Source organism: Heterocephalus glaber, unplaced genomic scaffold (genome assembly GCF_053883595.1).
Source record: "Heterocephalus glaber isolate CG9 unplaced genomic scaffold, H.glaber_assembly_v1.0 deba00001665, whole genome shotgun sequence".
Lineage (NCBI taxonomy): Eukaryota > Metazoa > Chordata > Mammalia > Rodentia > Bathyergidae > Heterocephalus > Heterocephalus glaber.
The window spans coordinates 42,629-65,220 of NW_028258405.1; the positions used below are offsets into that span (position 1 = coordinate 42,629).

General features: G+C 53.9%; 1 protein-coding gene across 1 annotated transcript in view; it reads right to left on the bottom strand.

Moving 5' to 3' along the window:
• Positions 1 to 524: 524 nt before the first annotated feature.
• The window catches only part of LOC147822296 (uncharacterized), a 45,962-nt gene continuing 23,894 nt past the window's right edge, over positions 525 to 22,592 (bottom strand). The window contains 14 exon segments of the mRNA XM_087197296.1: positions 525 to 1,284; positions 8,966 to 9,043; positions 9,225 to 9,374; positions 10,334 to 10,366; positions 11,686 to 11,799; positions 13,244 to 13,334; positions 13,838 to 13,907; positions 15,414 to 15,509; positions 19,021 to 19,081; positions 19,172 to 19,252; positions 19,490 to 19,558; positions 19,635 to 19,714; positions 21,059 to 21,092; positions 21,192 to 21,273. Coding sequence (XP_087053422.1) covers positions 1,078 to 1,284; positions 8,966 to 9,043; positions 9,225 to 9,374; positions 10,334 to 10,366; positions 11,686 to 11,799; positions 13,244 to 13,334; positions 13,838 to 13,907; positions 15,414 to 15,509; positions 19,021 to 19,081; positions 19,172 to 19,252; positions 19,490 to 19,558; positions 19,635 to 19,714; positions 21,059 to 21,092; positions 21,192 to 21,273 — 1,246 coding nt within the window. The 3' untranslated portion in view covers positions 525 to 1,077.

The window sequence follows — 22,592 nt, forward strand, 5'->3', positions numbered from 1 at the left end:
GGGCTCAGACTGGACCACCAAGTCCATCCCTGGATCGTAGCTCCCTTCTCCATTGCCTGGATGGTGACTCTGTTTCCCTGGAAGCCTCTCGTAACCAGCTGCAGATGGAAGAGAGGCTGAGAAGGGTGGGCACCACCCAGGTCCCATCCTGGCAGCAGGCGAGACCAAGGTGTGGAGCCCAGGCTGTGGCAGCTCAGGATAATACGGGACAGAGAAGTGGAGGAAGGGACAAGGAACAACAGTTCCTGGAATGAATGAAAGGTCAAAGTTATGGGACCTAGAGAAAGCCTGTGAATGACCCCTACATGGGTGACACAGCCACTCCAGCGATCCTTGTCACTTTGAAAAGGTGAGGGCAGCATGGTCCTCACTGGCCATCCTGTTAAATCCATGCTGAGTGAAGTCCAAAGTCTGGCCTTTTTCTACTTGTGCGAACTTTACAGAAATTCACCTGCAAAGCTGAAGGCAGCCTGCAGGGAGAAGGGGGCAGATGGGAGCTGCCATTTAATTAATTCTCAGGATGGATTAGGGACAACTGGGCAGCCTGGACCCGGCCCCTGGGAACCTTCCTGAGGTCCTCAGAGCCCCTTGTTGGGTTCCCATGCCTGTGTGCCCTGGTCCTAGGTGGTTGGTCACGAAAACAGTGGTGCATGTGCTGGGCAGTAGGATGCCATGTGCTACACAGCACTGTGAGGATCACACTTTCTTCTCTGGTGAAATGCAGGGCATCTGCTGGAATCACCTGGGCTTGTGACGGTGTGGGTCCTGGCAGGTGTAGCACAGATATGTTTCAGACTGGAGCATCTCCCAGATGACAGACTCTTATTGATGAGCAACAAAACCCAATACCTTTTGATAATAAACCAAGACAGAATACATTATGTTCAGTTCAGAAACAGAGATCTCTTAATTAAAGGTTTTTGTGCCATTAGAGATTGGGCAGTGGAGATGGGAGTGAACAGGGGATTCTGCGGATTTCCGGGTGAGGGGCAAGAGCAGCGGCAGGATTCTGGGAGGACACTTGGATCATCTGGCTGGGAGGTGGTGACACTGTGTACGGACACTGAGTGGGACATTCTACTGGCTGGGAGGTAGGTGCATCCGTGGGCTGCAAGGTATCTGTGGCATGGAGACACACTTCGTGCTCTGTGGAAGGCAGATGCTTGGCATACATGGTGGCTGTGTAAGGTGGTTGGACTTCCTGCTGGGTTGGCGGCAGATCTTCTGGTCACAGGAGGCCTGCTCACAGTGGGGACTGATCAGGGTGCTGTTGGTGTACCTCCCCTGAAAGGAAGAGGAGAGGAAGATCACCAAGATGCCAGTGGGAGTTAGGCCAGAGGCTGCAGGTGCCAGCTGAAGGGGATGAAGTCTGGGCCCATCGGGATGGGCAGTGTGGGCCTTCCTTGTCGATGCTGTGAATCAAATCCAACCACAATCAAGATGGAGTCACTTGGGTCAAGTACTAATAAAAATGAAAATTAAAGTAGATAAAGCTGAGAGTTTATGAAGAAGGGCAACTCATGGATGGTTGTTGGAGAAGCACAATTGCAAACGTCTCTGCCAGGACCACAACTTTGAACCAAGGCCACCACAAAGCTTTCAAATCAGTGGGTTTACAAATACACAGATTCACAGCAACCAGTAGGCCCAGATGCTGAAGGCTCTTCCCTTTTTAAATCCCTTATACTGAAAAATACTGCTACAAAGACATCTATACATTAACTGTACAGCCAAGGCCACCTTTGTTATTGATCCTGTAATACCCTTTTATGAATCCTTGCAGCCAGGGAGTCTTGGTTCAAAATAACTACATAGTTGTTGTTTTGCCTTTCAAGTTCCCCTCTGCTTAGCCCTTTTAATAAGCCCGTGGTTTCTCCTGCTGTGCATGTTCCCACTGCCATGCTCTGCATCACCCCAATAAACTCATCATCACTGGAGAGTCTCTCATGGTTATTTAGTGTGGTATGTTTGGTGTCAGAAGTGGGATGTGAGAAGAGATCACCTGCAGAAGACATCAGTGACTCTGGGGACCAGGTGCAGTGCCCACCTTGACCCCTGTGTTTCCCCCTCTCTATGCTTACCTTTCTGCCCCAGTGCATCTTCTCTTAGGTGGGGCCCCTTTCATTTTGCCTGGGAGTTCCCATTGAATTTATTTGAGACCTATTTTGCATAAGGGTACCTTAATTAAAGAACCTTACCATTAGTCTTGGGACTATAACTTTTCTGTGAGCCTTTTCTGGTATAAGGATAGGTGTCTTTCTGGTTTCTAAGAACTCACATTCTGTCTGTAAGGACCGCAGGTCTTTTCTGGTGAATTCACTCTTGATTTTCCATGCTTGATTACATATTTCATTTTATCTGTACACTTAGTTTAAAAGTTTTGTTAATTCTCCTATTTTGATTTCATTTTTTATATGTATCTATAAGTAATTTGGCTCTTTTACTCCCTGCTTGTTTCTGAACTTCTTTCAAGAGCAGAAATGAACATCTAAATGCTGAAAATGGTATGGCCGCTTAAAAGCCAACAAGGCACTTGATCTCCAAGGAAACAAGGGACTCTGATTTCTAAAGAAAAAAATCTCCTTTGTAAGGACAAATAGGTCACAGATAGGCAAGAGTACTATTATGACATCTGCCAGTCTCAAAACAATTTCCATGCAACTAGGGAAAATTGGTCACAGGCTAGACAAACTAGGACAAAAGTCATCCAACAAACCACAAATGAATTTGAGTCAGGTGCACTCATCAGAGCAAAACAATGTGCTCAAACCATTAAAATTAATTGATGGGGCTTGAAGGATTTTCCTATGTTCTTGAAAGATTCACAAGAGACAAAATAGGATCCCAGAATTCCAAAGCATGCAAAAACTTCCTTTTGGGGGACTCTAACTGGCTTTATTATGGTACCTTCCCATGCACACCTTTCCACTGATTGGCAAATTATACCACAGATCTACGATCTACTCTTCACCCACAACTGTGGGGTTCAAAAATCTGAATAGACACTGGCATTGGCAGGCAATAGCTCCTGGCTGGGCAAGTGCTACAGATGGGGAATCTGTCCTCTGCCCTGTCTCCTCCCCCATCCCAGTTCTGAGTTTGTCTGCTGTGTTCTCACCCTCTCCCACACATGGAAAGAGGACCAGGAAAAGTGCCAGAAGAAATCACATGGAGCACCTTGTGTCTCAGCGCCCCCTACTGTGGGGCTTCACCTTGAAACGTGCAAAAGGGAAACAGTAGCTCAGAAAGAGGAAGAGGAACTCTGGGATTCTCCTGGGGTTCACATTCCCAGGCAGGTGTCTCCATTCCTGATGTCCCCAACAGCCAAGGAGACCAAGTTGCCTGTCCATCCTGATGCTGAAGAGGGCATCTGCTGCCAGGTGCAGGTGATGACCAGTGGGCCTGGATTGAATCTAGAGACAGGACCTCAAGAACTCCTGGTCATGTGGCTTTATTGGTGCACCTGGCTGTCCCTTCTGTCTGCCATGGTGTGGTCCAGCTTTCTTTATAACTGCAGGAGTTTCTTTTTATCCCCTTTTGTGAGATGGAAAAGGTAGAGCTCAGAGAGGTTAAGCAATCCAATGTGGCTGAGCCAAGTTCTGCTGTGGTCACCCTTGAAACTGCCACAGGGGCTCCTCTTCATTCACTGCAGTTGTTCGCAGAATAGATTCCTGTCCCTTCATGTACATCAGATAGGAAAAGCCTCCTTATGTCAGAAAGGACCGTAAGTCTACTTGCAGGAGCATGTCTGACTGGGCATGCTCATCCATCCATTTATTCATTTGCCTATTCATTTGTCAACAGACAGCTTTTATTTATTTATTTATTTATTTATTTATTTATTTATTTTTGGTACTGGGGATCGAACTCAGGACCCTGCGCTTACAAGGCAAGTGGGAGAACCACTGAGCCAAACTCCTGGCTCAACAGAGAGCTTTTATCTGTGAGTCCAGACACAAGACCACTGCTTCAGCAAAGCTTGTTCCTGTCAACACTCACACCCACATGGCTGCTGTATGTCTGTCTCCCCCCTCCACATAAGTGTGATGATAACTGTTGTTGAGAACAGCTTGACTTGGATACCAAAGACAGTGTTTGATTCTTGCCTTTCGCTTCATGAAGTCCAACCTGCCCCAGGGCATTTGTACTGGTTGTTTCTTCTCCTTGGAAGGAGTTCCTCTGATTTTCACTTCACTGACTTACTCTTACCAACTCGTTTTCAGTGTAAATGTCAGTGTCTTCTCTGGCCAGCCAGACATTTGCTGGCATATCAGCGACTTCCAATTCTCTGGACCATATGTGTTATCCCCTGACATTCCCCAAAGAAAATGTAAGCCCATCATGATGATGGAACTTTCTTCTGCTTCACTGTATGTCCTCAGCACCTGATGTGGAATAATCTTTGCTGAATTAATGGGGACAGTTAACCCCATGACTGTTTTCCTTTGTGAGTTCTTCCCACTGCTTTAATGCTTGCCTAGATCTCTATGCTGACATAAGTTACTTGCATTTTATTGTACTTCTTAGCAGTAATACTTTTTACCTATTTAACATTTGAAACCACTTGGGATTTATTCTATTATGTCATGAAATGAAGCTTCAGTTTGTACTTTTTCCCAATAGCTTGTCAAATTTTACAAAATTGGGCCTGAGGATTTAGCTCAGTGGTTCCACAGCCTGCCCCGCAAGTGCACGCTCCTGAGTTTGATCCCCGGTACCAAAAAAATTTTTTACAAAATCATTAATCAAGCAGTAAGCATACATAAGTCCATCTGAGTATGCCCGCATTCCCAGTTTGATCACCTTGGGCAAGTGCTGTAACTGCAAAGCATATTTATTCCAGGTGGTGCTTGGTTGATTTGGGGCTATTGTTTGATGGGACCATTATTTTAATTGTTGGAGCTTAAGGTCTTGATGATATAGGATAAGGCAAAGTTTCCTTCATTATTTTTCCCTTTTGAAAATTCCTTAAAGGTTCTAGACTCTTTACTATTTTGAGTGAACTTTAGAATCATTTTGATCAAATTCCTTAAAATATTTCATTACAATTTTCACTAAAGTAGTATGATGCTCATGACTTGCTCTGGGAAAATATGACACTATGGTTCAGGCTTTTATATTTTCAAATCTTCTCTTACAGCAATGAGTAAGGCTTTGTGATGTCTTTTCATCACAAGTGGGTATATTTCTGTTGCATAGGCATTTGGGTTTTTATTGTTTCTAGGAACAGAATGGAATCTGTTTTGCTTATTTCCAGATTTTCTGCTTATTTACTCTCGAACATGTGCAATCATCCCAGGCCTAGCGCTTACCCCTCAAGAGCACGAGTGCAGGGGAGGGGGCTGGAGCTGCAGGAACATACATGGAGATGGGTCGGGGACACCACACCACAGGGTCTGCCTCCAGTGGGCTGCAGAGGCCCTGTGTAATTGCAAGGGGAGGGGGAGGTTCCTCTTTCCTGTCAGCCTGTCTACCAAATGCAGAGGTCTGAGCCAGCAAACAGTTATTTCTTACGTCACTCAACCATTTCACAGTGAAGGGACATTTCCCAAAGTTATCAGCAAGAATTTGACAGATGGCTTTTTCTTCCAGTGCTGGGAGCTCTGTTTCTGTATTTCCTGATTATTTCATAGAGGTGTGTGTGCTTGCGTGTGTGTGTGTGTGTGTGTGTGTGTAGGTGGGTGGGGTCAGAGGACTGCCAGCTGCCATGGCAAACCTATACCTGGGACCTGAGACTTTGGCTTGCAGGACAGTTAGGTTAGAATTCCTGGGCAATGGAGCGCCACCACTTGGCTTTATCACAGTGTCCCTTGGCCTAGTTCCTCCCACGTCAAGGTTAGAAGGAGAAGAATGCAGGTGCCCCTTGCTCCTGTATGCATTCTGTGGCCCATCTGTCACTACGCTGTGACTGCTACCCAGAACAACGGTTTCCCAGCAAATAACAGGTATGTTCAAAGTTAGGAAGTCAGCAAGTAGTATGAAAACCAAGATACAAATATTCACAAGTGTTTTGTAGGTAGCCCATTTTGGGCAGAAAGATGTACTTTCTGGATATTTTCATGGATCTTACCCTGACAGTATGATGCTGGGGACATTGCTTCCCCTGGGTCATTTCACGGCACAGTGATAATCCTGCATTCTGAAACCATCACTAAACATCAGAGGCTCAGTTTCCATGGCTGCAATATGCACTGTGGTGACCACCTTGTATAACAGAAGGGGTCCCTGGAGCTGAGCTGCTGGAGGCAGGCCCTGTGGTCTCCTGGCTACGTGGCTATGGGCAACTTACTCCACTTTGCAGACTCTAGCTTCCCTGCAACCATAGTTGTTGCTTTAATTAAAAGCACCCATTTGTGGGAAGCACTCAGAACAGAGTCTATATAAAAGGCAGCTGCAATCCCTCGGGGGCTGCCATGACCATGAATCACCCAAGATGTCCAGATCAGCCTTCCCTTGATTAACTTTAGGCCCCTTTCCTTCCAGACCCACCACACCCAAAATTCCTCAGGAAAACTGCAAGTCCATAAGTTGGCTTAACTGAGAAAGTGGAGTAGAAACCTGAACCTAAGATAAAGGAACAGGTTGATAGGAATCAAAGAATGCTTACATTATCCATCCTAAAATTAAAAAAAAAAACCAAAACCAAAACCAAAGCCTGGGCTCATACCTGTAATATGGACCAGCATCCTTCTGGGGTGTGGGCCACCTTTTCCTGACGTCTCCATCTCCCTCCAAGAGAAGCAGTTTCCGGCTTCCAGAAATAATATGCCTCTCTCCCTTGGGCCTGATCTCTATTCCTTTGAGTGTATTCCCTTTAATTTCTATCTAATAAACCTTTCCTGTGTCTCTTACTGATGAGTCTTGAAAATTATTATTTTTGGGGATGGCAGTCAGTGAACCTACAGATCAGGACCGTGTGAGTTAGGTTCCTTATTCAGCTCTGGGGACTGCCTTGGACCCTGTCTGGTGACATGGGGTAGCAGCTCCTATAAATTCTAGGCCAGGTTCATATGAACAGGCTCATTACCTGTGGAGCTTGTTTTCATGCCCAGGTCAGCTACCACCTGACACCAGGAGGAGGAGGAGGAGTTTGGAGAGCCCCCTGCCAGTCCTATGGGCAAGACTCTGAGCACAGCTTCAGGAAGAGGGGTGTGGGGCACACAGGTGACTTGCGGGGAGAGAGGGCCAGCCACACCTGTCCTGGGAAGGACACCTGGTTGATGGTGCTACCCTGTACCTGGGATCAAGTTGCTGGGGTGGTGAAGTTACCTAAGCTGGCCACCAGTGGGTTCCCACGAGATAGGATCCTCTGGTGCTCAGCCAGAGGGGCACCCCCGATGATGTAGCCCCAGGCTCATCCCAGCAAGTGGGAACCTAGCTGAGCTTGCTGAGTAGGCAAGGCTGGTGTCAGGGCCCTGTGTACTCTGCAGAGCTCTCTCAGGGCACAGTGCACAGGAGACACACCTTGGACTTGGGTGCCTGGCCAAAACCTTATCAGACACTCAGGAGGGCCTCTAGGACTACAGTAGGAATGGATGAGGTCAAATTAGATGGTGGCACAGGAGCCAGAAGGAAGGCCAGGTCTAAGTAGTATGAGCTTCCCTGGGTTCCAGAAAGAGCTCCATTGATTGAACATAGCCCTGGATGCTGGCCCTGACTATCTGGGTGCCCTTGGGAAACTTCCTGTCACCCTATGGGCCTCTGCATGGCCACCAGTGACACAGGGCTCCTCGCCATAGGATTGCAGGGTGAACCTGCCGAAACAGTAGTGGAGGGGGCCTGGCACAGCTGGGCAGCTGTTAGAGTTCTCTACAATCACTGGAAGCCTGCCGCCAAGCCTTTGTGACAGGGCTGCCCTCAGGTCCTGAGCCTCACCCTCTGAGCTTCTTTCCAGCATCCACTACCTGGTCTGCTGCTTTCCTCTGCTTGGGGGAAGGCATTTTCACACCTCTGCCCCTTGCTCTGTCCTCCCTCTCCAGTGGACACTGGATGTCACCCCAGTCCAGTGCATAGGACAGGAATGGAGTACAAGGGCCACTCGGGCTGTGATAATGGGAGCCCCACAAGAAGTAATGTGGAGAATGGGCATGCAGGCAAGCAGGGCAGGCCTGAGAACCCCATCAGAGAGAGACCAGAGCCCCCTGCTGGAGAAGCCACAGCCTCCACGCCAAGAAGCCCTACTGGAGTCCCTGGGCCTGGGTGCCTAGCTGCTTTTCCTGAGCAGCACCAGGGCATCCAGCCAACACGGACCTTCTAGATATTCCATGTGCCCAGCCACTGAGACGGAGTTGCCTGATTCAGGGAGCAAGGCACCAAACATCCTCCTGTCCCTAGCCCTGTTTGTGCAGAGGGCTGGGCTGTGGCCCAGGAGCATCTAGAGGTTTAGGGACTTGGGCCTGAGCAGGACGGGCCTGAGCAGGACAGTCCTGAGGCTGACCCAGCAGGGATCTGGGCAGTGGGGAAGAGGGAGTCAGGCTCAAATTCAAGTTCTGATTTCTCCCTCTGAGGCTCTGTCATGCAGACTCTCTGGGCTTCTGTCCCCTGGGTAAACTGGGAAAAAATAATTGGCTACTGAAGTTTGTGGGAGGATTACAAGGGAACACAGGGACAGTCCTGGGCTCTCAGCTGGCTCGAAGGAGGATGTGGTGATTACCAGCCCTCAGGGGCAGGACATTCCAAGGAAACAATCCTAATGATGTGGCTTCTCCCCATGGTTGCCAGGCAATGACACATCTGGTAAATGGGTCTGTGCTGGATAGCCTGGTCCACCTGTCTTCCTGGCCCAGCTCACCAGTCAAGGGTTGGCATGGGTGCCACATCAAGACACCATCTGGGAAGCTATGAGCTCCATGTCCCATATCCTGGGGGGGCCCCTCAGCATGTGCCTGGCTCAGCCCTGAGCCACATCCCAGAAACAAAGCAGGGGTCATGCTACCAATGGAGAGCTTTCCAATGTTCCACTCACCGTTCTGGGCTGACACCATGTCCGTGGCATTTGGTGGCAGCTTGGGTAGCCACAGTTGGAGGAGGAACCCAGATTTCCCTGAAACACAAATGTGGCACTCAGGAAGCAGCATAGCATAGACATGGCCAGGTTTCTGGCTGTCCACTGGCACCAAGAACCACAGTGCCACAGAGCCACGTGCCCTCCCAGGCTCAGGGCCCAGAGGTCCTGTCCCCAGAGTGACCATCAGGGTCACGGCCCCCACCCTAGGCCTTCTCACCTTTATGGTTCTGGCCTTCCTGCACCCGCAGCGGGGGACGATCACAGTGGGCCTTGTGTTTATAGGAGGAGGAGGAGGAGGTGGGGGTGGCTGCTGAGAGGGAGTGTATGGTGGGGGAGGAGGAGGAAGCAATTTCTCCCCTTCTGGCTCCTAGAAGTGAAAAAGAGCTGTCTGAAGGCCCTGGGGAGCAGAGACATGGGGACCTTGACCTGGCACCTGCATGTGGGGTCAGCTAAGGTTTCGGGGTGACAGAAAGGACAGTAAGCAGCACCCACAGTGAGGGGAGGGCCCTGTGTGGAAGAACAGCCAAACTCCCCTGCTTCCCACATCTGGCTCTGCCCCGACTGCCCACAATCCCAGGGCAGAGTCTTGGTCTCCTGAGATCCCCCTGGCTGGCCAAAGACTGGCAAGGGGCTGTGCAGGGATCGGGGCACTGGCAGGTGACTGTCCCCTCCCCCTCGCCCTGGCCTTGCAGATGCCACCTCCCCAGGCCACAGTGCTGCAAGCACAGGTCCCAGGCAGCACCCTGTTTCCTGGTACCCCCTGCCGGGTCCCCTGGCCCAGCCACTTAGCACTTCCGGTCCCACTCAGCTGAGCCCCAGGCTGCCCCCGCCCCATCCCTGTGCTCTCCTGGGGAGAGCCTCGCAGCTCAGCCCCCAGACCTCTCCACCCTCAGCCCTGTGTCCACAAGGCTGGGCCCAGCCCAGCCCTGGCCCTGCAGGAGACAGAGATGAAGTTGAATCCAAGGGAGCCCAACACAGCCAGGGTGGACACAGAGCCAGCTCTCCTTTCCCAAAACCCTGAGTGTTCAGATCCCAGAAACACCTTTGGGGCAGAATAGCCCATCAGGGCAGTAGGGACGGTGACCGCTGAAGCAGGTCCCCAAGGTGCTCTGTCTGTGACAAAGGTCAGGACCAGCAGGTGTTGGGGCCTGGGGGTGCTGTCTGGGGATGTCACTGAGTCTCCTGTTATTCCCTCCTTGACCCTCTGTCCCCTCTCCTTCACACAGGTGGGTGGAAGATTTGGGCACAGGCTTCCCGGTTGCCTCATTTGATGGTTGCTACCCTGCATGGATCTGTGCCAGCATCAGGACACAAAGCAGGACTCACCATTTGTGGCCTGGGCGCGGGTGGTGGCTTGAGCTGGAACATAAAGAAACACAGCATGGGCTGAGAGTGTAAGGGTTGCTATGGTTTCACTGAGTTCCCCAAATGCCTTGTGCAGAAGACTTGTGCCTAGGATCAGGAGGTGCTAGAGCCTGGGGGTGCTGTCTGGGGACGTCATTGAGTCTCCTGTCCTCTCCTTGACCTCATGTCCCATTTCCTTTGCCCAGAGGGGTGGGAGAACCTAGGCACAGGCTGCCTGGTGCCCCTTTGGAAGGACAGCACAGTCCTGGGTGTGTGAAGACGTCTGGACTCAGACCTCCACTAACCGTTTCAGTCTCAGGTGGAGGTGGTGGTGGCTCCTGGCGGTGCTGGAATGGAAGACAGACACAGCCCGGGCTGCTGGGGTGGGTGGGCTCTGCCTGAGCCCTGCAGCCTAGGGGACCCTGGTCTGAAGCAGCAAGTAGGACACAGGTTTGGGTTGCGTATTGGGCACCCTGTCTCTGTGGCACTGTGCCCAGAAGCCCACCTGACCCACCCCTCCCTCTGTGGTGGGCCAAGGCACTGTCACCCCCAACCCACCCTGCACCACAGCGCACTCCGGCCTCTTCCTCCCTCTGGGAACCTGGCTGTCCTCAGCCCTCCCTGCTGACCCTTGCCAAGTGCACCCTACCATGCCTGCTGGCTCCATCCTGGCCAGAGCCAGGCACCTGTTCCGGGCTGGACATCAGCCCCTTCAGGCCTGCTCTCTACTCCCTCCTCCAGTTCTGGATGCCTCCTTCCACCTAGTTGCCCAGTGCTCCACATGCCCTGCACCCCAGGCTCTGCTGTGCCCAGGCCCTGGCCGCACCCAGGCACTGGTGACATTTCCCTTGTGGCCAAGCAGAGGCTGCTCTGAGCTCCCCGTGGGTGGATGGGGGCCGCTCCGTCCTCTTCTGCCCAGCCCAGCTCAGGCCTCACACTCTGCTCAGTGACAGGGGTGGTGTGTACGGAGTGGAGACTTGTAGGTAGGTCCCGTGGGATTCAAGGCACAGCTGCCCCAGCCAGTCCTCCCTGATCAGCACCACCCTGCATCTGGGCCATCGGTACTCCATGGGTACCCTGTCCCCTTCCCCACACAGTGGCTCCTGGATATGTGTCCTCCTAGGGCCTGCAGACTTTCTGATGAGGGCCCCTGGAGTGGTCTCTCTTCTGGAAACGAGGCCTAAGGGAGCCTGCCTAGAACTAGGGTTGTGACCCTGAGTCACAGGATAACCTTGGAGCAGATTGAGATGGTCCACAGCTGGATCACAGGCTGCCACAGGTCCCTGTCCCTTGGCAGGAAGGTGTGTGCAGTGCCAGATAGCAGAAACCCTTACCTTCCTCCACCACAGTCCCCAGCAACAGCACAGCAGCAGTGGGATCAGCAACAGGGCTGGCAGGAATTTCAGGTAGGGCTTGATTTGGGACCCTCCTCCTGACACAGGGTGACTCTGTGGAAAAGGATGAGGCCAATAGCATGAAGGGCTGGCACTGGGCATGGCTAGGGGGCTTCTTCCTGAGTGCCCACCTGGCTTCCCATCTTCCCCTCCTCCTCCACACAGTGCCAGGCATGAGGGACATCACGGAGCAGGGGCCGGCCCTGACCCTCAGGCTGCAGGCTGCACCTCTGCCCCACTCAGAGCTCTGCACTTAGCCCAGACAAGGAGGCCCAGGAGCCCCTGTGTGACCCCAGCCTCACTGCTCGCCTCGGGGCCAGCACAGCTTGTCCTGAGGACACAAAGAGCTACAGGTGCCATGTTGGGGAGGCCAGGCTGCTGGGGATCCCAGGGAGGACAGGAAACTGGGGGCCCTCAGGCCTTGCTGCCCACCTCCCAGTTCTGGATCATGGGCTCACCTCACCCTCCCCGAGCCTCAGTGAGCCCCTGTGCACAGGGGTGGGAGCCACCTCCTGCCCATGCACTCAGGGGCTCAGAGAGTTTGGGGGAGCCCAGCTCAGGCCCCATGCACACGGGTGAAGTAAGGGGTGTCCGTGGTTGTCACAGTGAAGGTTCACAAGCTGCCTGGCTGGCCTCCCCTGAGTCAAGGGCTAGGTCGGGGAGGCTGCACAGGGGACAGGGCTGAGAGCACAGAAGGGGCAGTGCTGGCTGTGGGCTGGCAGATCCCAGGTCTGCACCTGCTCTCTCTCCTGCCTGTGCTGTCCCCCTCACAGCTGTAACAGGTGGACCCTGAGATCAGATGCTACCCTGTGTGTGGCTATGCAAGGATCGGCCAAAGCAGACACATGGGGGCGATCACTCTGTTTGTCCCCACGGGCTGAGCCTGGACCTGGGTGGCAGTGGTGAACAGCCCTCTTCCTCCAGGGAGGTCCTCCCACCTTTGGCCCTGCCTGAGGGCTGGTGACAGGGCTGGGAGAAGCCCCCTGTTGGAGCAGCATCTTCCCTCCCAGGGTGTCTGACTGTGCTGAGCTGACACACCTGGACAGCATCCCCAAGACCAAGAGGGAGGAAAGCTCTGTGGGCGACAGAGCAGGCAGGGGGCTAATGGGAGCTGAGGCAGGAGGAGGGCAGAAAGGGGCAGAGTACACTGCAGATGACAGGGTTGTCACCATGCAGGCTTCAGCCTGGGCTCCTGAGTGGCTCTGGGCCATCACTGTATCTGGGGCACTGATTCAGTGACACAAACTCCTACCCCATCTGGTGGGACTCCAGATTCCTGTGCCTATGACACCCATGTGCCAGGGCTGGGTGCCTTGGACCTTTGGATAGGCTCCAGGCAGAAGCTTCCTCCTCCCCGAGTGGCTGAGGGAGAACCCAGGTGGGGCCCAGGTTCTGTGTGCTCAGTTGCTGTCTGTATTGCTGAGACCCCCTGCCTTGACTTCCCCAGGTGGATTGTGTCCACTTCAGGGCTCTCCAGAGTCGGGGAGTGCAGTCCTACCATGGGGTTCACACAGTTGGTGCTGGTGATTTTGAATTTGTTCCCAATGAAGCTGGTGCCATCGTTCAGGCTGAGGTCAACAGAGAGCTTCCTGTGCACAGAGATGCGGCAGATGGTGAGCACCAGCCGGGGTGCTGCAGCCCAGGGCCACCCTCTCTAGAGTCCCAGCATCTGGAGCTCCCAGAGGGAGGGCAGGTGGGTCCTGAATTCTCCTTCCAGTCACTGCAATGTCAGCCTCAGCAAGGGCTGCAGCTCAGGCAGTGAATGGCCCTCACGGTGGATGGTGCCATCCTCGCCATGGCTGAGGGACCAGGGAGGTCTGAACAGCATCACCGTCACACTTCTATCACGCGCTGTGTGGTCCTGGCCGGGAAAGGTGACCCGGAGGAAAGGCAGCCATGCCTGGCCCAGCCTCTCCTGCACCTGCCCTCAGCAGTGCCTGGGCCTCTGTGCATCCCTGGGCACTTTGAAGGTCACCCCCAAGGGCAGGTGGGGAGGGGACCTCTGCCCAGAGCAGGCCGACCCCAGGACAGGAGATGGTGGCAAACAGGCCACACTGTCCCCACTTCTAGGACCCAGAACCACGGCACTTACCATCCAGGCTCATCTATCCTCAGCCCAGGACAGGTTATGGAAGCTTCTTCCACACTGGTGGGTTTTCTTTCTAAAAAACAATGGCACCCAGGTGTCTGTGCACCCGTCCTTCCCCCATGCCCTCCACCTGCCCTGGGTCAGCAGAGCCAACACTGAGCCCAGTCCAGCACCTCCTGCCCTCCTTCCTTTCTAAGACCCCTGCTCAGCTCCTTCTCTCCTGGGCTCTGAGCAGTGCTGGTGTGTGACAGGGGAAGGCAGAGAAGGTTCCAACTTCCCAGGCTCAGTGTCAGGGATGAAGGGGACAGAGGAAACACTGCAAAGCGAGCAGCCCAAAAGGCAGGCGCATGGTGCTGGGGGGTCCAGGCCACCTGTACCGCCTTTGGAGATGCAGTTGCTCTTTGAGAGACACTGAAATATCGGCACTGAAATGGTGCCAGCCCTGGAACTGGATCACAATGCTCTGTGGTGCAGGTGGTAGGAACCCAGAGGACATGGGTAAGCACCCCAGAGAGCAGGCACCAGGCTTCCAGTTCCATGCAAGTCTTGTTCCCCTTGTAGGCAGGGGCCTGGTCTGTCAAGTCAGCTCTGCCTGAGCAGCAGGTTTCAGCTGAGCCCAACCAGAGCAGCAGCAGCTGGGAGCGAAGCATGGGAGCAGAGGCTGGGCTGTGTGAGTGGCAGGTGCCAAGGCCTGTGGCAGGAACTGAGGGGCTTGTGGAGGAGGGAAGGACGGGAGCCCAGTGGTGGGTGTCAAGTGGAGGACTGGGTTTTGCTCCTGGTGCAGTGAATCCTTGTGGGTGGGCAGATCCTGGGCACCGTGTGGACAGCAGTATTGTGGGACTAGCTGGGGGACTGGGTGTGAGAGGACCAAGGGTGACCCTGGGATTTGACCATAGGGACCAGGTGGGGCCATCACTGAGCTGGGGCAGCCTGTGGAGGAAACGGGGATGTTTGATGATTTCACCGTTTCCTTCCTTCCTCCTTTCTTTCCTTCTTTCCCTCCCTCCCTCACTCCTTCCCTCCTTCCCTCTCTTCCTCCAAAGCCTGACAACCATTCCATAACGTGTAGGAGTGGAAACCTCCCAGCCTGGAGCCCAGTCCTCCTCACGTGGAGCTGTGCTTGCATGCCTGGGATGCTCGGGATGCCCACTCTCTGGCCTGGAGTTTCCAGGTCCAGTGTCCCCTCTGCAAGCTGGAGTGGATGGTTTCCCAGCAGCTTCTCTGTGCACCTGGCCAGGCTCAGAGCCCAGGGCTGCAGTGTTCTCCCTGTAGCAGACTCCTGCCTGGGGTTCCAGCTCTCAGGGAAGGGCGTGGAGGACCAGGTGAGACAGATGCTGCTGTGAGGCCAGCCCAGGCTCACACCAGCCTGCCGAGGGCGAGACCTACTCCAACCCACTCCTGGGGTGCTGGGGTTTACCAATACCCACTTTGCAGAGGAGGAAGGGTCCCCTGCTCCCCCTGTCCCCTAACCTCATGGCATCCTCTGGGAATGGTCAGCCCTGGCTGGAGGCTTCCAGTACTGAGGGGAAGGATGTCCTGAGGGAAACATGTGACCTAGAGGCAACCAGGAGCCACTTACCAAAGATGGTGTCACCGAACTCGAATCTGCAAATAACCTGGTCTGGGCCTTTTGCATTACGAAAACCTTGTCCTCTGATGACCACCGTGTAGGGCTCTGCAAGGATACATTCAAACTGGGAGTGTGGGAGTGGGGCTCTGGGTTCACAGCAGTCACCCCCAGGGGGACTCTCAGGGTTCCAAGAGGTGGCAGCCGTATGTGAGCCTCTGTAAGCCCCAGACCAGATGCAGCAGAACCAGCCTTGAAAATGTGGGAGCCCTCCTCCTCCCACCATCCAGACCACAGCACCATGACAGGCACCCAGCTTCCAGGGACCACCTCAGCTGGGGCCTCCACCCTGAATTCCCATGGTTCCCATTGAAGTCCCCAGGAGCAGGGCCAGGATGGGAGCACCAGAGGCCCCTGTCCTACCAGGAGGGGGGCTCATGGGGGTCAACACCTCCACACCTAGCCTCTTCCTGACCCACAAGGAACACAGCCCACTGCCCTGTGGACCCAAAAGCCCCTCACTCTGCCAGCATGGCCCTCCCTGCCCCTTAGCCTAAGCCACAGGGGACAAGAGAGGGCAGCTGGGCAGCTCTGCAGCACCCAGGCTGGGTTCCTGTGGGTCTTCCAGTTGCAGTTTCCAGCTACTTGGCCTGACAGCAGCTCCTGGCCCAGGCCTGTATCCTTCCTGTCCCCATGGCCCTGGAGTGGCCCCAGGTCACCCAGCCCAGGACCCTGGGCTGCAACAGCCCTGTCCCCCAGTCCCTGCACATGGACTCGCTCTCCACGCCGACCTGAGCACCCAGGCCATTCTGTGTCACCTGGGGCCCAGGCTCCTGCGTCAGCTTCCCCCTGAGTCAGTATGTGTATGGCAGCTCTGCTCAGGACACCCAGGAGTGTAACAGGTCAGCAGTGGAGCTGGTGTCTGGAGGCACCTGTCACCTCAGCTCTGTGGCTGGGAGGAAGCAGTGGCAGCTCCTGTCCTCACCTGGGGTTTCTCTGGCTGCCCAGACGTCAGGGCCTGTGTGTCAGGGCAGCTGATCTGCTGAGGTGCTTCACACCAGAAGCAGGAGAGACCCTGGGGTGAGGTCCCTGACCCACCTCCACCCAGCACTGCAGCCCCCACCCTGCCCAGCATCAGAGGGGCTCGGGTGCAGAGCAGAGGTCCAGGGTGGAGAGGTCAGGACCAGGCATCCTCAGCTCCTATCCACGTCCTGATGCTATGCCATCATTGTCCATCTGTCCCCCAATGTCCCCACAGTGCTATTTCTATCCATCGAAGACCACACTGCAGCCCAGGTGGTTGGCACCTTATCCCTCCCATGGGCCGTGGGTGGCCGAGCTCAAAGTGGGCACAGTTCTGTCTTCCCACAGCCTGCAGTCATGGTGCCTCCCACAAGGGACACAGAAGCCAGGACCCAGCAGCTGCAGCAGCCAAGATGCCACTTGTGGGAGAAAGAGCCTGACCCCCCCTGTCCCCTCCACCTGGGTGTCAGAAGCCAGCCACGTGGGGATGATGGCTGCATACATAGTGCCCATGACAAAGACAGGTGGCCTCCCTCTGGACCACTTAGGAGCATCCTCAGTGCACCAAGGCAGGGACCTGGGCTGGACTGGGGGCATCCATGTCACTTCCAGCCTTGGGGACAGGCACTGCTATTTCCCCATGGGCTCGAGGTGCACCTGGCTGTCTATGGAAACTAGGTCAAGTGTGGAGGTTTCCTTTTCTCTCCAGCCCAGGGATGGATGCTGAATTTGTACAATGCTTTTGTTTCATCCCATGTGGTGACACCTTGCGTCTGTCTCCATCTGGGGATGTGGAAACTGTTTCTATTTCAAACCCCGTATCTGCCCATCCCTTCTTGCTGAGCACTAGCTGCTGTGTCTGTGTTGGCCTGTTTAAACACTGCTCTGTCCCATTGCTGGGTGTCCTTCAGCATTTCTAAAACAAACTTTTCCTACATTCACAATTAAACTTTGTGTTGTGATAAGTTTGAACAGTGACTGTACACATACACCTACACTGTCACCAGACACACAAGTGTACAAACCCAGTGCACAGTCAGGCTAAACATCCACTTACACCACACATGAGATGCATACCATACCCTCAGGAAGACAAACATACCCATCCGTGTACTGTCTGCTCCATACACAATCACACCACACCATGAACACTACACAACCACCATGCAGAAGCACCATGCACCCAAATACCGTGCTCCCAACATAGGTACAACAACCCACGCACATACTACAAACACACAATGTGCACAGCATAAGAACACAATGCTATACTCACACCATACTTTCCACATACATCACATTCCAACATACACACTGCATTCATACACAACATATTTTGACAAACATCCCCACACACCAAACATAACACACACTGCACATATATGCATATGCTTATACCTTACGTACCTACAAACCAGAAATACACTCCAATATCACACTCCCTGTAGAAGCACCGCACACCACAAACACACATGTCACAATACTATACACACGTTCCATACCTCGTAACCACTCACAAATAGTCACACCCCACACCCTCCACAAAACACCACATGATTCATATACAGCCACCTCACATGACATACACATTCTGGAAACTCAGTACTCTCGTGCTCACTAAATACCATACACACCACCACTCATATACACACGTACCACACACATCGTGTACCACATGTAAACTCAGAGATACACCACACATCACAAAAGCATATCATTCCATACAGACACACTTCATTCCCTCCCACATACCCCACACAACACATCACAACCACAACATAAACAGACCAGACAGCCTCTGACCATAACCATGTGTGCCACTGCCTCCATAAACCTCACACACTTCACATACATCACACATGCTGCACACACTGCACATACACCACACACATCACAAATATACTCACATCATGCACACATCACACATACAACACACACATCACACATACCACCAACACCGAGTGCACTCCACACACATCACACACACTCATCTCCCACACCACACACATAGCACATACTCATCTTCTACACCACACACATCACACACAAGCACAACAGTCCCACACCATCCATTTCCTCACATCCCATGGCACACAAACTATGGAGACACACACCACACATTGCAAACCCAGCACACAGACTCCTCCAACACGTATTACACCAGTACATATAGGACACTTGCTACACAACCTGACACTTTCTCCACACTCATACCACACACTCATACCACATCTACACACATCCCCATCACCTTCTTCCCTAGTATACCACAAACAAGTGTTATTAACATGTCACCTAGACACACAAACAACACAAGTCCCCTACATACATTTCATATACACATTCTAATACATATACCACAAACCCCTGCTCATGAACCACCCACAAACAATACATACACACATCACACACCAAAGAAGGGCCACAGGCTACCCAAACAAAAGCACAAAAAGTATACACAAAGCACCCACACAAAAGCACATGGCACCACAATCACCTGTTCACACACACACACACACACACACACACACACACACACAAATACCTGCAATGACGGATTGAGCTGTCTGCTGGTTCCCAAGCCCACAGACCTTACCTCCCACACACAAGTTGGACGGCTCCACCGACGTCACCTCAAGACAGGACTTGGAGACAAGCTGGTAACAGGGCAGAAGGAGGATGGGAGTGTGACACTTGGACCTTGGAGTGATGTCCCCAATGTGCCCAGGTCCCCCCACCCTGCTCACCAAGTCCACGATGTCCTGCAGACCCTTGAAGCCACTGTCCACCGTGAACATGTGTCCTGGGGTGTCTGCGAGTGCCACCATCTATGTGGGGAAGAATCAGCTTGATGCCCAGGCAGGGCCTCAAGGAGGCACCAGGTCTCCAGACCCAGGACAAGGACACAGTGCCTTGCCCTCAGGGCTTGGGGACAGTGGAGAGTCATACTCTCAGAGACAGACTGGCTCCTGTGGCAGGCCAGGTTCGGGGAGGGGGAAGGTCTCTACCTGCCCTGTGAGGCCCCATGTACTCAAGCCCCTTGGTGGGCACCTGGTCTGAAGTACCTGGTCTTTGTCATAGTCTAGCACACCCACAGTGTAAACAATGGCCCCCAAGTGCCGGGACCTGTCCGCCTACAAGAAAGGAGACATTTAGGATAATGCACCGAAATGGGTGGGGCAAAGTGCTGGGGACCACACCTGGGCTCACCTCCTCCTTTGTCTCTTCAAATGAGTCTTTCCTCAGCCTCCCACTGGTCAGCATGATAATCACACTGGCAACTTTCTCACCTGTGTAGGAAGCAAGAAGTAGGGGCCAGGTGAGCGAGGCTCAGGAGTGACCGGCAGGGGACCCAGGACCACGGCAGACTGTCAGGACCCAGCACTGCCCACGAAGGCAGGTGGGTGCTCCTCATACTTAGGGCTCCTGGGCCAGGTGGCCAGACCACAGAACCTGCCACCCAGAGACTCCAGAGAGAGAAGGGGGCCTCGCCCAGGGCCATTTTACATATGAGAAGAGAGGGGTTCAGGATCTTTCCTGACCCTAGCCCTGCTGTCCCCCAGACTGCACACCCTCCTCCCTGAGGACAGCCCAGCCATGTGCCCACCAGTCTCAGCCCATTCCCGGGCACAGGAAGCAGCAGCCCCTCCTGCAGAGCAACCCAGGGAGGGGTGGTGACGGTGCCTATTTTGGGCACAGTCTGTGGGCTTCTGCTTGGGACAGCGGCCCAGCTGCTCAGCACTCTCATGCAGGGTCCTGGACAGGGGACCCCCTTCTTGCCCAGCGCTCTCCCCACTGGGGCCACCACTCTTGCCCAGAGCTGCCAGCCCACAGTGCAGAGGGATATGTGTCCCGGGCCACACAGACATTTGTGTGGTGGGAGGTGCAGGTCCAGGAGCAAGTGGGCCACGGAAGATGGGAATGGAGAAGGGGAGGAAGGTCTGGCCCTGGGGACAAGGTGGGCGCCTCATGCTGGTCCTCAGGCTGCTCAGGATCTGGGCTTTCTCCTTCTGCATGCAGAGCCCAGTGAGGGACCAGGAGCTCAGAGTGACCAAGTGCCCTGGGTAGACCCATGGGCCCTCCTGTCCTGTGAGAACCATGCCGAGGCGGGCGTTCTGCCCACCAGAAGGGCTGGTCTCGGACAACTGTATTCTATTTTGGAAACTTGATGTTTCCCAGAATCTTATGTGTTGAAGGTTTGGTCCAGAGCTGCTGGTGCTATTGGGAACTGCGGGAAACTTTATGGGGTGGGACCTCACTGGTGGAAGTTGGTAATAGGGTGAGTCCTTGAAGGATGAACCTTATCCCTGGCTCCTTCTTGTTCTTTCCTTCTCCTGTCCATCTTGACATGAGCAGCTTTGCTCCACCACACACTGCCCACTATGGTGTTCTGCCTCACCACAGCCCAGAAACAATGGAGGCAGCTGACCATGGACTGAAGCCTAGGAAATTGTGAGCCAAAATAAACCTTTTCTACTCTTAAGTTGTTTTTCTCAGCTATTTTGTCATAGCAATGAGAAGCTAACACAGAGTTCCCAGATTTGGGGCTGGGAGGAGCCTGGAGACTGTACACAGACCTCCCTGAGAGCCACCAGCTGTGCACCCAGCTGCCTGAGGGGGTGCAGGCCACTCACCTCCCAAGTGTGATCTCATGATCTGCTTGTTTGCCTGCAAGGGAATGGACATGGGTTGGGGAAAGCACTGGACAGACATGGTCACATTCTATGCTGTTAGGTGGTTTTGCCCCTGGGTTCCAGCCTTCTCTACCTTTTTGAACCCTTTCTGCATGTATGTGTAGTCTCCAGGCACCACCGATTGGAGTCTGTTAAAACCATTCCTGATTTTGTCTCTGAAAAAAAATCAAGAAAGAGGTTAGTTGTTACCACACACCCGGAGCTGTCCCACAGCCTTGTCCATTGACCATCAGGATGGGTGGCTCTGTCCCCTGTACTAAACTGGATCATTTCCTGGAGGTCTGTTTCCTTCTCTGTCCCCAGCCTGCTTAGCCCTTTGGCAGGTGCAGTGGCTAACAGCCGGTCTCATGGGAAGGCCTGATTTTCTCTGAGCTCACCCTGTCTCAGGCACCCCACTCTTGGAGACATCCCATGGGCCCCGTGAGGCCTTCCTGGTGAGTGTGGTGCCCAGGGATATGCAGCTTGAGGCCGGGGATCCAGGGAGACCCTCATGCCTGGTGCTGACCAGAAGCCAAGGATACCCTGGCTGAGGCCTGCTCTCCAGCAGAGAAGGCTGGGTCACATGGATCACTAGCTCAGCCTACCCTGCTCTGTCCCCACTGCACAGACCCTGACCTTCCCCTCCTTAGCCACCAAAGGAAGGAGCCAGGCTGCTTCATGAGCAGTGTGGGCCCAGGACTTCAGTGTTCCTGACACTAAAGTCCTGAGGTGGGGACATGGCCAAAGGCAGCTAAGGCGGTCAAGCCCGCTCAGGCTGCTGGGACCAGGCTGTCAGGGGCTGTTAGAGACAGGGTTGATTGGGGCAGGCAGCACCAGCTCTGGTGGCAGCAGTGGGACAGAAAAGGAAGACTGTGTTCAGGCTGATTGGCTGTGACAGGGCTGAGCCTGCACAGCAAGGCCACCTAGAGTGAAGGCCTCAAGGGCAGCTTCTTCCTGGGGCAGAGACACTGCTGTGGGCCAAGCTCTGAGGGCCCTAGACCCATCACTGCCTGGCCCTGTCCATGAGGGGTGAAGACACAGCCAGCCCTACCCAGGGGAGGCTCAACCAAGGTCTGCCCAGCCCAGCCCCTGCCCTGTGCCCAGCACAGTCCCACTGCCCCTCAAGAATTCTGCCAGCTCCTTCTCATGGACCACTTCCCCACCCATTGTGGCCATTCAAGTCTCTCCCACACCCCGCACCAGGCCTCTCGTGTGTCCATGGAGCCAACCGCTCTCTGCTCTTCCTGTCAGCTGGACCCGGGGCAGGAGGGAGTGACCCTGCCTCAGACAGTTATGGGCCACCATGGGGGATGGTGTTGGAACAGAAGGATGGGATGACACATTTAGCTCCTGAGCACAGTATACACCCTGGTAGCATGGCACATTCCAGCAGATCCATCAGAAACCACAACAGATCCTGATAAAACCACAAAAGCAGAAAGTTGGCCTGAAGTGAGAAATTGTTCCCAAAAAGGGAAACTGCTAAATAATCCCT